The 21,228-nt window shown below is 45.8% G+C and overlaps 1 protein-coding gene across 1 annotated transcript; it reads left to right on the top strand.

Moving 5' to 3' along the window:
* Window positions 1-4,547: 4,547 nt before the first annotated feature.
* LOC140469171 (uncharacterized) lies at window positions 4,548-6,615 on the top strand. The gene is made up of 2 exons (XM_072565484.1): window positions 4,548-5,826; window positions 6,462-6,615. The coding sequence occupies exons 1-2, from the start codon at window positions 5,119-5,121 to the stop codon at window positions 6,519-6,521; spliced, it is 768 nt and encodes a 255-aa protein (XP_072421585.1). The 5' UTR covers window positions 4,548-5,118; the 3' UTR covers window positions 6,522-6,615.
* Window positions 6,616-21,228: the final 14,613 nt, after the last annotated feature.

The following is a 21,228-nucleotide window of genomic DNA, read 5'->3' as shown; positions in this document are numbered from 1 at the left end:
CAGTCAGACGGGTTGAAGTGCCTCATCTGCCAGTTTTAAGGAGATGGTTAATGGTGTGGAGTGCAAACACACAGGGCAGATGGTCAGCATTGCTCAGTTCAGTGAGCAACACTGACGCTGTGGAGATTTTCTCCACTCACAATCTCCAAACAGAATCCTCTGCTGCTTCTCTTACAAAAAAAAAATCCAATTACATTCCAGAGTCACCCCAAGCCTGGTCACATTCTCAGTCATGTATCAGCAAGTGGTAGTGCATAATCTTTTCCAATACTAGGTTTACTCCTTATTCACTTTTTCTTCTTGATACCCTATTCCTTTTCATTTCCCGGCAGGTTGGTCCTTGTTTCATAGAATCCCTACAATGTGGAAGGAGGCCATTCAGCCCATCAAGTTCACACTGTGCCCCTCTGAACAGTATTAATCCCCTCACCACCCCACCCCACTCTAATTGTGAGACCCTGCATTTCTGATGGCCAATCCACTCAGCCTGCATATCCCTGGACACTGTGGAGCAAATTAGCAGGGCCAATCCACCCAACCTGCACACCTGTGGACTATGGGAGGAAACCAGAGCAAACCCACACAGACACAGGGAGAAATTGCAAATTCCACACAGACAGTCACCCGAGGCTGGAATCGAACCCGGGTTCCTGGAGCTGTGAGGCAGCAGTGCTAACAGCTGAGCCACCATGCTGCCCCTTTCCTTGAGAAACCAGTCCTTTCCCCAATCTCCTCCACCTCAGGACTCCTTCCCCCAGACCATTCACCCCTCCATCTCCCTCATTTGCTTCCAGTGAGCATCCTATACTTTGAAACTGATTTCAGTCCCTTTCCAACTCATTACATTACCTCATATTTTCCAAAAGCAAAATATTATTGTTGCTAGAAATAAGAAGGGAGAATTCTAGTGTAATGCAACAACCTGGCAACATCTGTGGAGAGAAACAAAATTAAGGTTTTGCGTCCGATATGACCCATTATTCTGAAGAAGTCACATCAAACTCGAAATGTTAATGCTGTTTGTTCTCCACAGAGGACGCTAAACTTACTAAGTTTCTCCAACACTGTTTGTACTTAATATTTCTCTCTTGCTCAGCACCTCCAGTTGATTTTCTCTCAGCCCTGTCAATTCTATACTTCTGAGATGAATCCATATCATGTAGAAATGAGAGAGAAAAAAAGCTAATGTTATTTCTCATCCTCTGGACTTTTAGTTCCTTGATTCCATCATCACTCAGCTTTCCAAGTCCCAGATAATCCCAAGGGGCTGTGATTCCCACGCTTACACCTCAACACCTCTTAAGAGCACAGTTATAGTTTCTGGGGTCAGAGGTGTGAAGGACATGTCGAGTGAAGCTTTCCAATCCAGGTGCGGTGGGAAGTGCCTTGTGACACAAATTCCTCTCATGTCAAGCAGAACCTCATTGTTCCCAATCCCCCTCCCCCGGGCTGTCACAAAGTCAGAGCTACATCACACTGGATCAAGTTGTAGTCACTCAGCATTGTCACCATGGGGTGTTTAAATCTAGCTCAATATCTGTCACAATTCCTTGGGCATATTCTGAAAGTGGATAGCCTATTATGATGTGGACATCCCAATCGTCCGAGAGCAACAAAACCCACATTATAAAAAAAAGCATCTCACAAATGCAGTTAGACAGAGGCAATTGGTCAAATAACCAAAGAGGTGGGTTTTGAGAAGGTTTTTGTTTTGCGAGGGGAAATAGCAAGAGAGGTTGAAAGGTTCAAGGTACCTCATCCAGTGGCTGCAGACATCTGAAGTCACAGACCCATAGAATCATAGAGTTGTACAACACGGAAACAGATCCTTCAGTCCAACTAATCGATGCCAACCAGATATTCTAACCTAATCTAGTCCCATTTGCCAGCACTTGGCCCATATCCCTCTGAACCCTTCCTATTCACATACCCACCCAGATGCCTTTTAAATGTTGTAATTGTACCAATCTCCACCACTTCATCTGGCAGCTCATTCCATATAAGCACCACACACTGTGTGAAAATGTTGCCCCTTAGGTCTCTTTTATATCTTTCCCCTCTCACCTTAAACCTATGCCCCCTAGTTCTGGACTCTCCCACCCAAGGAAAAGACCTTGTCATTATAAGTCATGTTTACACTGCTGCTTTGTTCGACCAGTAGGGGAAATTGTTTGAGATGTGCCAACAACCAGGGTCTATCTAAAAAGTAAGGTTCAGCTGACAACAAGTAACTGATTGGTTTGTGGAGTTGTGACTAAGTGGGAATGACAAAGCCTGGACTATACAATTGGTTTAGATTAGATTTCGGTTCTCTGCAGTGTAGAAACAGGCCCTTCGGCCCAATAAGTCCACACTGACCCTCTGAAGAGTAACCCACCCAGACCCCCATTTCCCTCTGCCTAAGGCACCTATCACTATGGGCAATTTAGCATGGCCAATTCACCTGACCTGCACATCTTTGAACTGTGGGAGGAAACCCTGGGGAGAATGTGCAAACTCCACACAGACAGTCGCCTGAGGCTGGAATTGAACATGAGGCAGCAGTGCTAACCACTGAGCCACCGTGCCACATCTTGCTAAGTGTGAACAATACTGGCAGAAGCCACTGAACATCCCAAAGGGGAGATGGTGTGTCTTTCTCTCCAGTAAAATACCTAGGAAAGCTAAATACCTGAAGTTTATTTTTAATCACCAGTTATTATAAGCTGTAACTTTGACGAATAATTAAGAGACTTTGCTGTTAATATAACAATAACTTATGTCTCCTATGAAGAGGAGAAAAGGATGTGAGGAAGAGCGATTAATGAACAAGAGCTCCTGGCAAAGAAAACAATTATCCCAGCAATTCCTGTAACTGTGGTTGATTGGTGCGGGTGTCCCAGAGATGTTCCCTAAAGCGCTCTGCGAGAAAGCGTCCAGTCTTCCCAATGTAGAGGAGACCGCATCGGCAGCAACGGATACAATAAATGATATTAGTGGATGTGCAGGTAAAACTTTGATGGATGTGGAAGGCTCCTTTAGGGCCTTGGATAGAGGTGAGGGAGGAGGTGTGGGCGCAGGCTTTGCAATTCCTGCGGTGGCAGGGGAAGGTGCCAGGATGGGAGGGTGGGTAGTTACGGAAGGAATGGTCTTTGCGGAAGGCGGAAAGGGGTGGGGAGGGAAATATATCCCTGATAATGGGGTCTGTTTGGAGGTGGCGGAAATGTCCTCCCTCACCTCCATCCAAGGCCCTAAAGGAGCCTTCCACATCCATCAAAGTTTTACCTGCACATCCACCAATATCATTTATTGTATCCGTTGCTCCCGATGCGGTCACCTCTACATTGGGGAGACTGGACGCCTCCTAGCAGAGTGCTTTAGGTAATATCTCTGGGACACCCGCACCAATCAACCACACCGCCCTGTGGCCCAACATTTCAACTCCCCCTCCCAATCTGCCGAGGACATGGAGGTCCTGGGCCTCCTTCACCGCCGCTCCCTCATCACCAGACGCCTGGAGGAAGAACGCCTCATCTTCCGCCTCGGAACACTTCAACCCCAGGGCATCAATGTGGACTTCAACAGTTTCCTCATTTCCCCTTCCTCCACCTCACCCTAATTCCAAACTTCCAGCTCAGCACTGTCCCCATGACTTGTCCTACCTGCCTATCTTCTTTTCCACCTATACACTCCACCCTCCTCCCTGACCTATCACCTTCATCCCTCCCTCACTCACCTATTGTACTCTATGCTACTTTCTCCCCACCCCCACCCTCCTCTCACTTATCTCTCTACCCTTCAGGTTCTCTGCCTTTATTCCTGATGAAGGGCTTTTGCCCGAAACGTCGATTTCGCTGCTCCTCGGATGCTGCCTGAACTGCTGTGCTCTTCCAGCACCACTAATCCAGAAGAAGCATGTCTAAGATACCTTCAGATGATTTTAATAATGCGAGTTTTTGTTTTACTATGTTTAATATTAAAAGTAGCCGAAGATGTTTACCAATCATCAATGAGTGATTGATTATAAAGGCCATTACGAGACACGCACACACTCTCTCTCTCTCTCTCATACACACACACCACCATCATCACAGAGCCACTTAATTTGAACCCTCCTTCCACTGAGTGTACTGAAGCACCCCGATAGACATTGGGACTCACTTTAAACCTGAATTGGGTTGATTTTTACAGTTGCATGTGTAAAGCCAGTGAATCCCCACTAGTGAGTGGGGAAAGGATGGTGGTCTGTGTTGGACAAAAACATTCTGCTCCATGCAGAGCAGGAAATGGTTAAAGATTGTGACAAATACCCAGGGTTGCTTGTTTCATTGATGAACAAAGCGCAGGTACAGGGATAGGGAAGAGGGGAAATAGATCTGCAGCTGTTCCAAGTGGCAGCAGACGGTGCATCATCTGACTCACAGTGAATCCGTTCCTGGCTGCATCACTGCATGCTGGCTGAATCAGCACACAACCCTATGGCTACTTGCCGGCTCTCATCGAGCCGCACACAACAAAAGAACAAGTGTACCAAATTGACATTGTTCACACAGCATCCAGCAGTTTGCCATACATTTTAAGCTAAACTCGCTGATTCAGAGAAATTTGCTGCACCATCTCTCTCTGTCTTGCTCTCTCTCTTTCTCTCTCTCTCTCTCTCTCTCTCTCTCTCTCTCTCTCCCTCTCTCTCTCTCTCTCTGTAACATTGCTTCTTCCCCACTTGCCGTGTGTGGCAGATGGCACTTCATTTGAGCTGCACAGTACATCAGAGCATATTAAGCAACCAGTCTGTAATGCTGATCCACAACAGGACTCCGATAGCAAGGTAGAGCAATCGCTTTTCGTCGCAAGGTTCCACCTCCCCAACTGGAATTGAAAGCAAAGCACGACCACTTTCCGAGGGAGGGCTTGCTCGTGGCTCGTGTGGCATTCCGTGTTTGTGCCGCTCGACCGGGCCAGGGGAAAGAAAGTGTCAAGACAAAAACACTTCGGAGTGGGAGTGCAAATAGAAACAGCTGCTCTTGTACCAGCACCATCATAGCTGCTACCTCCAACGCCGGTGAGCAGTTCTGTCATAGCGTTAAAGTCACACAACGGAGGGAAGGCAAGCAGAAAGAATATTCGACTGGTTGGCACATCATGGACGGGAGTCTACCAAAGCTTCTGCACCAAGACTATGTAACATCTTCAAAATATGGGGCACAGACAGAGCACAATTCTCTTGCTTCAGGGAGTAATGGACCAACAGAATGGAGCTACAGCAGCTCAGAGCCCAATTCCCTCACGGATTCTACATCTCATAGTCACTCGCCAACCTCTTCTGTTGACTCTTGTCGAATTTCCCCTCGGTCTCTCCCTCGCACGTCCACCCAAGCTGCCCGCAGCAAACCGTGTAAAATGAACAGCCTGCCAGCACCTGAGGGGGAGGAGGGGGAGAAGGGTCAACCGGTGAGGAAGGTCCGTTTACATTATCCCGGCAAAGAGAGGCAAAGCGCCAGCGAGAGGGAGAAGCTGAGGATGAGGGGCCTGGCCAAAGCCCTGCACAACCTGAGGACCTACCTACCCCCTTCGGTGGTCCCCGCGAGCCAGAGTCTGACCAAGCTGGAGACCCTCCGCCTCACCATCCGCTACATCGCGCACCTCACCGAGCTGCTGAGGCTGAGTGAGGAGAGCCCCTCGGAGGGCAGCGACACTGAGGGAACCTACCAGGGCTACCCTCAGGACCTGGGCTACTGTCAGGATAAGTCACAGAGCCCTCCATCAGAGTGTCTGGCACATTCAGCTGACTTGATAATGAAAAGCGAGAGTCATGTGCTATCAGGCTTTCAGGATGTGACACTCTGTCAGGTAGGTCAGAACTTCTGTTCCGTGAATTGTCTGGCTGCTTGATGAACATCCTGTAATTATCGAAGTAAATTCAAAATCTTTCCCACAAAGAAAGAAATTAGTTATGAATGAAAATAAATCAGAATAAATTTCAGGAAAGTTCCTTCACTGTTGTCCTCAACCGCCATTGTAAAGAGTGAAGAATTTCTCCCTAGTGACTCCAGTAATAAATATGCTGCAGGGTGTGGGTCACCCAAAGCAATCTTTACTCCTCTTGATGGGCTGTGGTAGGTTGGGGAGGGAGTTGTAATTGTTGCTCAGTTCCCTGCAGACAAAGCTCAAGGGGAAACCCAACTCCGACTGACTATCTTGCTCGGATAAACGAGTGTGTGTTGATGTTCGGTAAGGAGCTTGGAGAAAGCACTGAGGCATCACATTCCCTCTCCTATTTCCAAAGCCTGACACTGGGCTGGGGGAAGTGAGGAATAATGACCGGATGTGTTACTGAAGGGAAATCTACACCCATGGAACTGGCCACAGGCAAGATCGGAGCACAGAGCGGTTAAACAATGCCCAAAGTACATCAGAGTTACTGCATTGTATCTGTACCACACCGACTAATGTAGCTACTATATAACCTGTCTCCATTTTTACAGAGTTTCACAGAGAACAATGGGAATCTGCAGCTGGTCCCCTGGTATCCATGGCAACATTAAGACCCCTCTGGGCCTGACATATTCTGAGAAATTAGTCTCTTGATAATGATATTAAGTTAAGTATTTTTTCATGTAGATGTTTATTTTGTTAAGCATGTGGAAATTATTTGATATATTTTTGTTATACTGGTTTTTGCTGTCTGTACGGTGAAAGAAAATAAAGCATTTTACATTTGGTACATTTTTGGCTCGTCACCCCTTGAAATGGCCAGAAATTCAGGGTCAAAGGTCAATACTTTGATCACGTGACTACTCATCATCTTCTAATAGGCCTCAGAAACAAAATACTAGGTGCTGGCCATTCAGCCCCTCAAATTCTACCATTCAATCAGACCATGGAATATTCTGTACCTTAACTTCATTTACTCAACTTCACTCATATCCTTTAACACTTTTTTTTAAAAGGAAAACCTGTCAGTCTTATTTAGAAAATTCCAATTAACCCTTAGCTTTTTCAGAGAGAGCATTCTTTTTCACCATAATCCTGTCCAGCAAGAATGAATTTGTAAGGTCATGTCTTTAGAGCTTAGCTCTAATTATACCCGTTGTTCTGGATTCCCCTGTATCCACTCAGCTCCACCGACACAGCACCAAAAGGATGATTATCCAAGGTGATATGTTCGAGTCAAGGGGTGGGGGATGGATGGCAGGGATTTTAATTTTTGCCCATGGAAACTGGGTGGTTGTCTGTTAAAATTAACCAGACTTCTTACCTGCAATGAGTCTAATGTGCTGAGATTCCTAACTTGCTCCATTGCACTAACCACAAACACAGTAAGCACCAAATCAGTGCCATTCCTTTCAACCTAGTATCAGGTCCTGGTGATGCCATTGGCACCTAACTGTAATTTTAATGAGGAAGAGAATGGAAATAGCGACAATGGACTTTCCAACAGAAATACCCAACATGGGAGTGGATCTAGTCCACAAGTGGCTTATGCGCATTTCTTTGCATTATTTATTTATGGAGCGTGGAGTTGAGAGCTGGTTTGGCTAGTGCTAGAGAACAAGAAAAGTGCAACTACACTGCTGAGTGAAATCCAGCACTTAAAGAAACAAATCTGCAAGAACACTACAGAGTGGCACCAGCCTTATGATGTAGTCAATGGGGGACTTTATATACTTGAACATAGTCTGGGGCAATGCAGTTTTAAGGGCAGAGAGAGCGGGTTGAGCAAACCTCTCATCACAAAGTTGACCCTACCTCAAGATGAGACTCGTAAGAAAGGGACATATTAAACAATGAACAAATGACAGGCATTGACACAATCAAACAGAGTCAAATGATTTTGTGAAAGGGAAATCGTAATTTGACAAATTTGCTTGAGTTCTTTGAGGATGTAACAAGTAGAGTTGTTAAAGGGGAACCAGTAATTGGAGTGCGCTAGGATTTCTGGAAGGCAATATAAAAAAAGTTACTGCACAAGACAGGAGCTCATAGTATTGGGGGCATTGTATTAGCATGGAGTGATTAATTATTAACACACAGAGAAGACAGAGTTGGGATTAATGAGTCATTTTCAGGTTGGAAAGACTTAACTAATGACGTACCACAAGGATCAGTCCCAGGATGTCAATCATTTAATATCTATGTAAATGACTTGGAGGAGGGAGCAAAGTGTAATTGCCCAGATTTGTTGGCAATTCAAAAATAGGTATCTTGTGATGAGGAGACAAGAAAGCTGCATGGAGGTACAGACAGATTGAGTGAATGGGCAAAAACCTGACAGATGGAGTTCAATAACAGCAAGTGTGAGGTCATGCATTTTGAAAGGAAGAATCAAAATGCAGGCTATTTATTAAATGGAGTGAGACTCCAAAAAAAAAGGGCAATGCAGGGGGATCGTGTCATTCTTGTGCATGAAACACAAAACACTACAATACAGATGCAACAAGTAAATGAAAGGGAAAGTTGAAATTTATTTCTAAAGAGTTGGAGTTTAAAGATAGTGAAATCATGTTATAACCATAAAGGGTTTTGGTGAAGCCACACCTGGAGTATTGTGTACAATTACGTATTTAATAAAGGATATGTTGTCATTAGAGGCAGTTCACAGGAGATTCAACAAGGATGACTCCTCAGATGAAGTGGTTGACTTATCAAAAACAGCTAAACAGGTTAGGCTTCATTTATTAGAGTTTAGAAAAATGAGGGATGATTTGATTGAAATATATAAGTTTGGCAGAGTAGATATTGGGGGCGGCATGGTGGCTCAGTGGTTAGCCCTGCTGCTTCACAGGATGAGGGTTCCAGGTTTGATTCCAGCCTCGAGCGACTGTGTGTGGAGTTTGCACGTTCTCCCAGTGTCTGCGTGGGTTTCCTCCGGGTGCTCTGGTTTCCTCCCACAGTCCAAAGATGTGCAGGTCAGGTGAATTGGCCATGTTAAATTGCCCATAGTGTTAGGTGCATTAGTCAGAAGGAAATGGGTGTGGGTGAGTTATTCTTTCGGAGGGTTGGTGTGGACTGGTTGGGCTGAAGGGCCTGTTTCCACACTGTAGAGAATCTAATCTAATCTAATCTAAAAAGATGTTCCTTCAAGGAGTCTTAAACTAGGAGATACATTTACAGAATTAGGAGACTCTCAATTAATACTGAGATGTGATTAAATTTTCTCTCTCAGAGGTAAAGAATGTTTGAAAGACCTTTGAAGGTTAGATCACAAAGTATTGAAAGAAGAGCTAGATAGCATTTTGAAATAAGAGGGCTATAAGTGGCCAAGGGCAGATCAGCTATGATCTTATTGAATTACAGAACAGGCTTATGGGGCTGAATAGCTTTCTCCTGTTTCTATTTTATAGGTTCCAGGAAGCAGCATGTCAGCAAGCAGCGAAAATCATTGCAGCAATAGCAGAATTATGGTTTTGAAACAAAACCTCCTCTGAAAACTTTTGTTCGTATATATACTGAACAATGTACTGACAATCAAGCATTATCCAATTGGATAACAAGGATTCCATCTGCTTTTTGATTGGCTAGGCAAGGTAGTGCGCTATGAAGATTGCTGTGGGTCAAGCAATCAGTCACAATCTTGTGGGGGAGGGGTGAATGGAGGCAGGATCATGTGATGAAGTTGCCTCGAGCAATATGCTGAACCAGAAACACTATTGACACTATAATAATGTCAGACTTGCAGTAAACTCCGAACAAGATTCCACAGTTGAATCAACATTCTGCCTGGAACAGTTCTGGTCACTGCACTATAGGAAGGATGTGATTGCAGTGGAGAGGGTTCAGAAGAGGTTCACCAGGATGTTGCCTGGGATGGAGCTATTTTCGGTGCTGAAGAGAGTTTGGATAATCTCAGGTTGTTTTCTTTGGAACAGAAAAGCTTGAGGGGGGGGGACCTGACAGGGGGGACCTGATGAGGAACATGGACAGGGTAAAGAGAAAGCAGCTGTTCCCTTAGTTGGGGGCATAAGTTTCAAGTGAAAGGCAGGTGTTTAAGGAGAATTTGAGGAAAGCCTTGTTCAGCCAAGGGGTGGTGAGGTCTAGAATGCATTGCCTGGGAGAGTAGTTGAGAGGGAAACCTCACAATCTTTAAAAAGTACTTGGATGATCCCTTGAACTGTTATTACATTCAAGGCCATGGGCCTGGTGCAGCCAGTGGGACTAGTGTAGCTTGCGGTAACATTTTAATTCACCCTCCCACTCTGCCAAGGACATGCAGGTCCTGGACCTCCTCCATCGCCAAACCCTAACCCACCCAATGGCTGGAGGAAGAACACCTCATCTTCCACCTTGGGACCCTCTAACCAAACTGGATCAATGTGGATTTCACCAGTTTCCCCATTTCCCTTCCCCCCACCTTATCTCAGATCCAACCTTCCAACTCCGCACTGTCCTCTTGAACTGTCCTACCTGTCCATCCCACCTATCTGCTCCATCTTATCACCATCACCACCCCCCACCTTCATCCACATATTGCATTCTCAGCTACCTTTCCCTTCCCAGCCCCACCCCCTCCCATTTATCTCTCAGCCCCGTTGGCCCACAAGCCTCATTCCTGATGAAGAGCTTATGCTCGAAACGTCGATTCTCCTGCTCCTCGGAAGCTGCCTGACCAACTGTGCTCTTCCGGCACCACGCTCTCGACAGTGGTATATTTTTGGCTAAACAGACTCGATGGGCCAAAGGGCCTGTTAAGTACTGCATGATTCTGTGAGTCTACAAACGAGGGGCCAGGCAATGAAGAAAATTGGTAAGCTTTACGTAAATGCCTCTGAATAGGTTAGTATGTTTTCTGACATTGAGCTGCTACATCAGTTGGTTGCTGGTTAGCAGCAGGTGGCAGTGTTGAGCTGCAAAGTCTCAGGTAATAATGTTGGGGGAATGTCTTCTGGTGGATTTCAGCCCCTTGACATTGCTGTGTCAATGACGTGTGCAAAAATGAAAGGTCATGTCTCAACGACAATTCTCTTATTTCCAATTTTCACTCCCTCTCTATTCTTAAAATGGGGACCAGCTTTGAAAACTGGATCAGGGAGCATTCTAGCATGAATCTCATCTGATATTCATTCAGGCCATTGCACGATATCAAACACAGAAATCAGGGACGCTGATCCCTACACTGTATTTCCTGATACGTGCTCCTGAAACACAGGGACTCTTCAGCAGCATTCCCTCAAGTACATCCATAAAGTAATTGTGAAAATACCCTATAAACTATTCCCTTTAAGATACCGCACTGTGCAAATAAGTGTCAAAGCTGCTGTGCCTTTCAATACCCAGAAAGAAATAAAATTGAGATTTGTTTCATGGGATTTGTGCATCGCTGGCTGGGCCAGCATTTGTTGGCTAACTCCTGTTGATCTTGAGAAGGTAGTGTTCATAGAATTAGAGAATCCCTACTGTGTGGAAGCAGGCCATTTGGCCCATCAACTCTACACTGACCCTCCAAAGAGCATCTCACCCAGAGCCATCCCTTCCCCCACCTCTCCTATCCCTGTAACCTGGCACTAACCATGACTAATCCAACTAGCCTGCACATCCCTGGGTACCATGGGCAATTGAACACTGTCAATCCACCTAACCTGCACATCCCTGGATACCATGGGCAATTGAACACTGTCAATCCACCTAGCCTGCACATCCCTGGATACCATGGGCAATTGAACACTGTCAATCCACCTAACCTGCACATCTTTGGGCTATAGGAGGAAACCCACACAGACACAGGGAGAATGTGCAAGACAACCTTTGGGTATAGGTGTACAGATCATTGAAGGCGGCAGAACAGGTGGGGAAAGCAGTTCACAAAAGTGCAGAGTTTTCTCAACTTTATTGATCGGGGCATAGGTTACAGGAGCAAAGAGGAAATGTTTAACTTGTGCAAGACACCTTTTAGAGCTCATCTGGAGTACACATTACAGGAGAAATGTGAACACTTTGAAGGAGCAATTTACAAGGATAGTACAAGGAATGAGACACTTCAGTCAGGACGGTAGTTTGAAAAAGTTGGGACTGTCCTCCTTGGAGAAGAGAAAGCTGAGAACAGAGGAAACGGAGGTTGACAAAACCATGAGCAGACTGAACTGAACAGATACTGTTCTCACCTATAAAAGGAAAGAAATGAGAGGGTATTGATTTAAAAAGTGACGTGCAGAAGAAGAAAAGGTGATGTTTCCACAGACTGAGTGTTTAGGGAATAGAATGTACTTCTGGAATTGTGGTGGACACAGCTCTATTTGAGAGGGGCACTGGATGATTATTTGAATAGAAATGGTGTGCAGGGATATGGGGAAAAGGCAGGTCATTGGCACGGTGGCACAGTGGTTAGCACTGCTGCCTCACAGTGCCAGGGACCTGGGTTCAATTCCCGCCTCAGGTGACTGACTGTGTGGAGTTTGCACATTCTCCCCGTGTCTGCGTGGGTTTCCTCCGGGTGCTCCGGTTTCCTCCCACAGTCCAAAGATGTGCAGGTCAGGTGAATTGGCCATGCTAAATTGTCCGTAGTGTTAGGTAAGGGGTAGATGTAGGGGTATGGGTGGGTTGCTCTTCGGAGGGTCGGTGTGGACTTGTTGGGCCGAAGGGCCTGTTTCCACACTGTAAATAATCTAATCTAATCTAAGATGGGTGGCACGGTGGATCAGGGTTCGATTCCAGCCTCGGGTCTCTGTCTGTGTGGAGTTTGCACATTCTCCCCTGTGTCTGCGTGGGTTTCCTCTGGGTGCTCCGGTTTCCTCTCACAGTCCAAAGATGTGCAGGTCAGGTGAATTGGCCACGCTAAATTGCCCATAATGTCCAGGAATGTGTAGGATAGGGGTAAATGTAGAATGATGGGGAATGGGTTTTGGTGGGATATTCTTCAGAGGGTTAGTGTGGACTTGTTGGGCAGGAGGGCCTGTTTCCACATGGTAGGAATTCAATGATTTGATGAGGCACTGGGCAAACATGAGGTTAGTTGCCACAGAATTCCTCATCTTCTAGCTGCTCTTGTGGTCACTGTGTCAATTTTCTCAATGGTAACCCCCAGGACGTTGGTATTGGGGGGATTCAGTAATGGTAATGTCATTGACCATTCACTGCAACAGCTAGATGCTCTCTTCTTGGTGATGGTCATTGTCTGGCGCATGCATGGCACAAATACTACTGGTCATTTATCAGCTCAGGACAGGATGTGTCCAGATCTTCCTGCATTTGGACATAGACTGCTTCAGCTCTGAGGTGTCCCAGTTGGTACTGAATATTGTGTAATCATCAGCAAACATCCACATTTCTCACCTTATGGTGGAGAAAAGGTTATTGATGAAACAGCTGAAGATGGTTGAGTCTAGGACACTCCTGTGAGGAACTGTGGGCGGCACGGTGGCACAGTGGTTAGCACTGCTGCCTCACAGCGCCAGAGACCCGGGTACAATTCCCGCCTCAGGCGACTGACTGTGTGGAGTTTGCACGTTCTCCCCGTGTCTGCGTGGGTTTCCTCCGGGTGCTCCGGTTTCCTCCCACAGTCCAAAGATGTGCAGGTCAGGTGAATTGGCCATGCTAAATTGCCCATAGTGTTAGGTAAGGGGTAAATGTAGATGTAGGGGTATGGGTGGGTTACGCTTCGGCGGGGCGGTGTGGACTTGTTGGGCCAAAGGGCCTGTTTCCACACTGTAAGTAATCTAATCTAATCTAATAACTGAACTCTTGCAGAGATGTCCTGAGACTGAAATGATTAATAGATTATTTGGAGTCAATCCAGAAAAAGAAAGTGAGGAGTGCACATGGTGGAGAGTTAGAGTTGAAAGATGTGGTACTGGAAAGGCACAGCAGGTCAGGCAGCAGGAGAGTCGACGTTTCGGATCTAAGCCCTTCATCAGGAATGTTGGAGGGGGGGGGTGGAAGGGGCTGAGAGATAAATAGGAGGGTTCAGGTGGGGCTTGGGGGTAGGCAAGAAGGTAGATGCAGGTGGGCGAGAAATTGTGATGGATGGGTGGGAGGGTAGAGCAGATAGGTGGAAAGTAAAATGGACTCGTAGGACAGGTCAAGAGGGCCATGCTGAGTTGGAGGGTTGCATCTGAGATGAGGTGGGGTGAGGGGAGATTTGGAAACTAGTTGATGCCGTATGGTTGAAGGGTCCCAAGGCAGAAGATGAGGCGTTCTTCCGCCAGTTGGTGCGTGGCTTGGATTTGGCGGGGGAGGAGGCCCAGGACTTGCTTCTCCTTGGGAGAAAGGGAGGGGGAGTTGACATGGTTGGCCATAGGGTGCTAGGGTTGTTGGTGAAAGGCTCCGCAAGTTGGCGTCCTGTCTCCCCGATGTAGAGAAGCCCAAAGTAATGTTCTGGGGACCTGAGTACAAAATCCACAAATAGTGGAATTTGAATTCAATAATAATCTGGAAATCAGAATCTAATGATGACCATGAAACAACTGTCAAGGGAAAAAGCTATCTGGTTTATTAATGTCCTTTAGGGAAGATAATCTGCCATCCTTACCTGGGCTGGCCTATATGCAACTCCAAACCCATAGCAACGCAGTTGACTCTTAACTGCTCTCCAGGTAATTAGGGATGGGCAATAAATGCTGACCTAGCCAGTGGTGCCCTCATCCTGTGAATTAATTAAAAAAAAAGAAACCTCAGTCAAACATTGCCTTGGTTGCAAAGGCAGTCCCCCTCCTCATACCTCTGGAGATCAGCACTTCTGTCACCGTTTGGACAAGGCCAAAGTGAGGTCAGGAGTGGAGTGACCCTGGCAGATCTCCAAATTAGCTTCAGGTTATTCCTGAGTAAATGCTGCTTCTTCCATTCAGGGATTACTCTTCACCCAATCATAAAATCCACCCCATTATGTGGAGGGCAGCACAGTGACTCAGTGGTTAACACTACTGCCTCATAGTGCCAGGGACCAGGATTTCATTCCACCCTTGGGCGACTGTCTGTATGGACATTCTCCCAGTGTCTGTGTGGGTTTCCTTAGGATGCTCTCGTCCCCTTCCACAGCCGAAAGATGTGCAGGTTAGGGTGGATAGGCCATGCTAAATTTCCCATCGTGACCAGGGATGTGCAGGTGAGGTGGATTAGACCTGGGAAACACAGGGTTACAGGGATAGGGTAGCGGAGTGGATCTGGCTATGATGCCCTTCAATGGGTCGGTAAGGACCAGATGGGCCAAATGGCTTGCTTCCACACTATAGGGATTTTGTAAAAATCTAGTTCAAAATCCTCTTCAAAGAGGCCAAGGGGGGAATTGTTGGAAAAGCTGCATGAGGATGAACCCTGCTGGGTTCGGAAAGATTGAAATCCACCATCACCAGCTTTGCCCCAGCTCTGTCCCTCAAACATCCCAATACTCCAACACGCAATAGACTTTCCTAATGATTTCTAATTCCAACTCAAATCGATTTTTATTTCTTCTGACTGTTTCCCTTTTCAGGTCTCCATTCCTACTTTGTGGGCGGCACGGTGGCACAGTGGTTAGCACTGCTGCCTCACAGTGCCAGAGACCCGGGTTCAATTCCCGCCTCAGGCGACTGACTGTGTGGAGTTTGCACATTCTCCCCGTGTCTGCGTGGGTTTGCTCCGGTTTCCTCCCACAGTCACAAAGATGTGTAGGTCAGGTGAATTGGCCATACTAAATTGCCCGTAGTGTTAGGTAAGGGGTAAATGTATGGGCATGGGTGGGTTACGCTTCGGGGGGGTGGTGTGGACTTGTTGGGCCGAAGGGCCTGTTTCCACACTGTAAGTAAGCTAATCTAATCTTAATTTGACAAACCTCAATTGAATGTTTTATCTGTATCAATCCCCCTTCAAATTTTCTGAGTATTCACATTCGAAAACACAGCATCAGGAGGAGTGCAGATGCCTCCTCAAGCCCGTTCTGCTGAAGCTTCAACACCATTTCCCCACATTCGGCCCACGTTGATATCCTTAACTCATTAAAATCTTTCAATTGTTGTCACGAGATATTCAACTGAGCTAGCATTCAGAGACATTTTGGCTGGAGTACTCTGGGTATTGCTTCCAGAGTGAAAAATATGGTGCTAGAAAAGCACAGCAGGTCAGGCAGCATCCAAGGAGCAAGAGGGTCAATGTTTCAGGCAAGAACCCTTCATCAGGAATCAAAGCATTGATTCTCCTGCTCCTCGGATGCTGCCTGACCTGCTGTGCTTTTCCAGCACCACATTCTTGACTCTGACTTCCAGCATCTGCAGTCCTCACTTTCTCCTCCATTGCTTCCAGATGTCATCCACAAGTATTGGAAACCCCAGCCTGGGGTCACCTACATATTCCTAATTTGTCTCTTTTTCTCTCCTTCTCTTTGCAACCTTGGCCATGGTGCCCTGCCTTCTGGCCTTTCTCTTACAATTAAAAAAAAGGAACTGCCAGGTGTATCAGCGTCCATTTTGGGATCCAAACCAGTGCAAGTATGAGCTCATCCAGATCCACCTGAATGCTCTGTTGAGTTGTCTATTTCCATTTGATTTCCCTGTTTTGCACAGTTGCTCAAAGTTGAAATGTAACTACACCTTAGGCTAAGATGACAATCCAAAATCATTTAAACAAAATCCCTCCAAGCTTTTGCCCTTCTCTTTGGAAGATGCTAATTTCTTTTCACAATAAAAGGAAAATTGCAGGCTGTTAACACCTCCGTCAGATGGGTATCCAACCATGCAGTCAACCTTCATATGTCAACCAAGGAGTTGTCATCTGCCTCAGTAATAAGGTAAAAACAATGACTGCAGATGCTGAAAATCAAATATTGGATTAGTGGTGCTGGAAGAGCACAGCAGTTCAGACAGCATCCAAAGAGCAGCGAAATCAACATTTCGGGCAAAAGCCCTTCATCAGGAATAAAGGCAGTGAGCCTGAAGCATGGAGAGATAAGCTAGAGGAGGGTGGGGGTGGGGAGAGAGTAGCATAGAGTACAATGGGTGAGTGGGGGAGGAGATGAAGGTGATAGGTCAAGGAGGAGAGGGTGGAGTGGATAGGTGGAAAAGAAGATAGGCAGGTCGGACAAGTCAAGGAGACAGTAACTGAGCTGCAAGTTTGAAACTAGGATGAGGTGGGGGAAGGGGAAATGAGGAAGCTGTTGAAGTCCACATTGATGCCCTGGGGTTGAAGTGTTCCGAGGCGGAAGATGAGGCGTTCTTCCTCCAGGCATCGGGTGGTGAGGGAGCGGCGGTGAAGGAGGCCCAGGACCTCCATGTCCTCGGCAGAGTGGGAGGGGGAGTTGAAATGTTGACTTGAGAAGATATTTGGCAAAAGTGAGGACTGCAGATGCTGGAAATCAGAGTTTAACTGAGAGTGGTGCTGGAAAAGCACAGCAGGTCAGGCAGCACCCGAGGATGAGAAGATACTGCAGACTAGCCATACATTCCCCCCACTGTACAGTTACCAGCCTGCATTTTCCAAATGGGACTTATTGGATAGTGACTACAAGCTGGGAATCTTTGCTGAACTGGCTCAGGGGCACTCAGAACACTTGCAATCGTCCATCTGAGCTGCAATCAGTTAACTGGGTATGGAGCAGCTTTGAAAAACGAGAACTTTCTACTTTGTGGAGGCCATTTCAAACCAGACCCTTGGGGCCACTGGAGTATTTTTAATCTAAATTGCTCAGAGATTAATCAGAGGCAGTACTGTCCCCCAGCTGCATAGCCTTCAAACATAAACCTGTGGGCTGATGGGAAAGCTTGTTCATTACTCTGTAGATACCACAGAAGAATATAATACGGTCATAGTGAGTCCTTTCCTTGGGCTGGAGTGGAAGCCAACATTGCTGGCATCTGCAAGTGTCTCATATCAAAGGGGCTTCAAAGCTGTGTTCCACTGGGAAAAGATATAATCATATGAAATGATTTGTTTTAAGGCAGAGCCTAACCTCAGTGTAGAATGGAGTGTTTTGGCCATCACAGCCTCTGTCTCTGTGTATGTCAAACACACTAATGCCCAGGAGAAAAATTAGCTCAGAACACAGCCATGCTCTGTGCTTATAGTGAGAGAGGCTTTTTATGAGTGCCTTGCTGTTAAGTTCCCAGTTATCCTCTCTCTCTCTCTCTCTCTCTGTGAATAGACCAACTAAAATCATCTCTCACAGTGCGCTTTGCCTTCGGCTCTGCCCTACATCTACAATAACATCAGAGGTAATTCAGGATCCAACAAGCAGCCAAGAATTCATTTTAACCCATCTTTCTGCCTAAATTATCTGCCAAGGCTGTTTCTGCTGCTTGGGGCCATCATCTAATAAACAGGTTTTCCTTGTATGTATATCCAAAAAGACAGATTTATCATTATACAACATTTTATCATGACATGGTTCACAGCGTTATAAAATGCATTTGTTTGAAATCTGTCGCTGAAAGACCAAAATAGGAGTGTTTTCGGAAACAAGAAGATCCCACAGACACTAAACATGAACAAGCTTTCATTTCAATGTGCTTTGTTAAGGGAAGAAATATTTACCAGCACTTTTGGAGAATTCCCTGATCTTCATTAACATTCACCAGGATGGTAGAGAGAACCAAACATGAAAGTGCTGGAGAAACTCAGCAGGTCTGGCAGCATCTGTTGAGGGCGAAATGGAGTTAATGTTTTAACTTCAGTATCAAATCTTCTTACTGGATTCACAATGTTAAATCTGTTTCTCTCTCCACAGATTCTGCTAGACCTGCTGTGGTTCTCCAGCACTTCCTGTTTTTGTTTCAGACTTCCAGAATCTATAGCATTTTGCTTTTATTTGGGTAGAGATGATCGCTGGTTAATGTTAACAAACATACAGAAAGCATGTCCCCCTGAAACATTGACGTCTCCACTTCCTGATGTTGCCTGGCTTGCTGTGTTCTTCAAACCTTCTGCTTGTCTACTTTGGATTCCAGCATCTGCAGTTTTTTTTGGTCACTGCAGAAGGTATGTCCTACAATGCAATACTCGCTCAATGAACTGTCAGCTTTGATTATGTACACAATCCCTGGAGTGGAATGTAGGACAATGAGAAAAATATGAAAATAGGATGGTTAACTATACCAAGACAAAACAATTACATCAGCGGTCACATGCAAGGGTCTGTGAAGAAAGATGGAATAGCCAGTTCCTGTGAGAGATTTACTCAGAGAACAGGATTATTGAGATATTACTAGATGTTCCAGGAGCAGTTGGGACTTGAATCAAGATCTACTAGCCCAGAGTTACCTCTGTGCCATAAAAGGAGTGTGTACAAAGGTATAATGAAAAAGTTCGTATCTACCAGAGTCAGGTAACAGTTCTTATTAAATAAGTTATTGCAGGTCACAAACTAGCAGAAATGACAAGGATATGCAGAATAGATCTCTGAGCTTCACAAGTCTTGGAACTTGACTCACAAATATCTTTCTGAAATATCAGGGTCCCAAATATTTATCTGTTGTGACGCTAACTCTACATCACATTTTCTGTTTGACTCTCAGGGATAGGATGGCTGTATTTGTATCATTAAGATAGCCATCTCTTGAAGTATCAGGGGTGAAGTTCCCAATGCAAAAGTTTGTGACAGCATTTGACATTTTCTATGGGTACGATTTACACTGGTCTGGGTGAAAGTTGTGATGTGCCACTAGATAATATAAACATGATGGTCCCAAGGTCAGTTTGTCAACTGTGCTGATTTAACTGAACGTGGACATTGAAGTCCATCTTGCTGTTCCTCAAACTAAGGAGGTGGCAAAGATGTTCAGATGCTAACTTTTGACCCCTTTCGGATGATCACTGGTGAGATTTGAAGTGACCCAAGGCAAGTTCAGTTCAGCACAAAAACACTGGAGTGTACAGCAAAGCAGGGCAACACAATGTAAAGGGCAAACAAATAGTGTATGCAGGAGCTATGGACACATCCATGTTCTTTTATCATTGCCTGCTCACCCCAAATTACTGATCCATTCTGGAGTTTATTTCATGCTGCCCTCTTCTACCTAAATCATGGTGGCTCAGTGGTGAACACTGCTGCCTCACAGCACTCGGAACTCAGGTTTGATTTCAGCCTCGGGCGACTCTCTGTGTGGAGTTTGCACGTTCTCCCCGTGTCTGCGTGGGTTTCCTTTTGGTGCTCCAGTTTCCTCCCACAGTCCAAAGATGTGCAAGTTAGGTGGATTGGCCATGAAAAATTACCCACATGGAAAATGGAATTATTAGGGATAGCATTTACATGCATTTGGAAAGGCATGGTCTAGTTAGGAACAGTCAGTATGGCTTTGTGCAGGGCAGATCAAGTCATGCTAACTTGATTGAATTTGAGGAGGTGGTCGACGAGGGTAGAGCAGTGGATGTTGTCCATATGGATTTTAGTAAGGTTTTCAACAAGGTCCCTCATGATAGGCTCATCTATAAGGTTAAGATGCATGGGATCCACGGTGACTTGGCCACTTGGATTCAGACCTAGCTTGCTCATAGAAGGCAGAGAGTAGTGGTGAAAGGGCGTTTTTTCTGGCTGAAGATTTGTGACTAATGGTGTTTCAGACATGGACCTCTGCTGTTTGTCTTCTATATAAATGGCTTGGATGAAAATGTGTGTTAGTAAGTTTACAGACAATACAAAAGATTGATGGAATTATGTATAATGGAGAAGGTTGTCAAAGCATACAGCAGGACATAGATCAATTGCCAGTATGGTTGGAGGAATGACAGATGGAGTTTAATCCATGTAAGTGTGAGGTACTGCACTTTGGGAGATCAAATATTAAGGGAATGTGTCCAGTTAATGGCAGGACCCTGAACAGTATTATGTGCAGAGGGATCTTGGGGTTCAAAGCCATAGCTCCCCAAAAGTGATCACACAAGTAAATAGGGTGGTAAGGAAGGCTTATGGCATGCTTGCCTTTATTCGTGGGGAATTGAGTACAAAAGTCAGGATTGAAGAGTGTGGTGCTGGAAAAGCGCAACCGGTCAGGCAGCATCCGAGAAGCAGGAGAATCGACATTTCTAGCATAAGTCCTTCATTCCTGATGAAGTGGTTATGCCCAAAATGTCGATTCTCCTGCTCCTCAGATGCTGCCTGACCAGCTGTACTTTTCCAGCACCACACTCTTCGACTCTGATCTCCAGCATCAGCAGTCTTCACAAGACTCAGGACATCATGTTGCAGCTTTAAAAGATTTTGGTTCGGTCACAGTATTGCATTCAATTCTGGTCGCCACATTACAGGATGGATGTGGAGGTTTTGGAGAGGGTGCGGAAGTAGTTTACCGGGATGCTGCCTGGATTATTGGGTATGAGCTATAAGGAGAGGCTGGAAAAACTCAGATTGTTTTCTCTGGA

Source organism: Chiloscyllium punctatum, chromosome 48 (assembly GCF_047496795.1).
Source record: "Chiloscyllium punctatum isolate Juve2018m chromosome 48, sChiPun1.3, whole genome shotgun sequence".
Taxonomy (NCBI): domain Eukaryota; kingdom Metazoa; phylum Chordata; class Chondrichthyes; order Orectolobiformes; family Hemiscylliidae; genus Chiloscyllium; species Chiloscyllium punctatum.
Note: the sequence above shows the minus strand (reverse complement) of the source record. Positions and strands in the feature narration are given on the sequence as shown.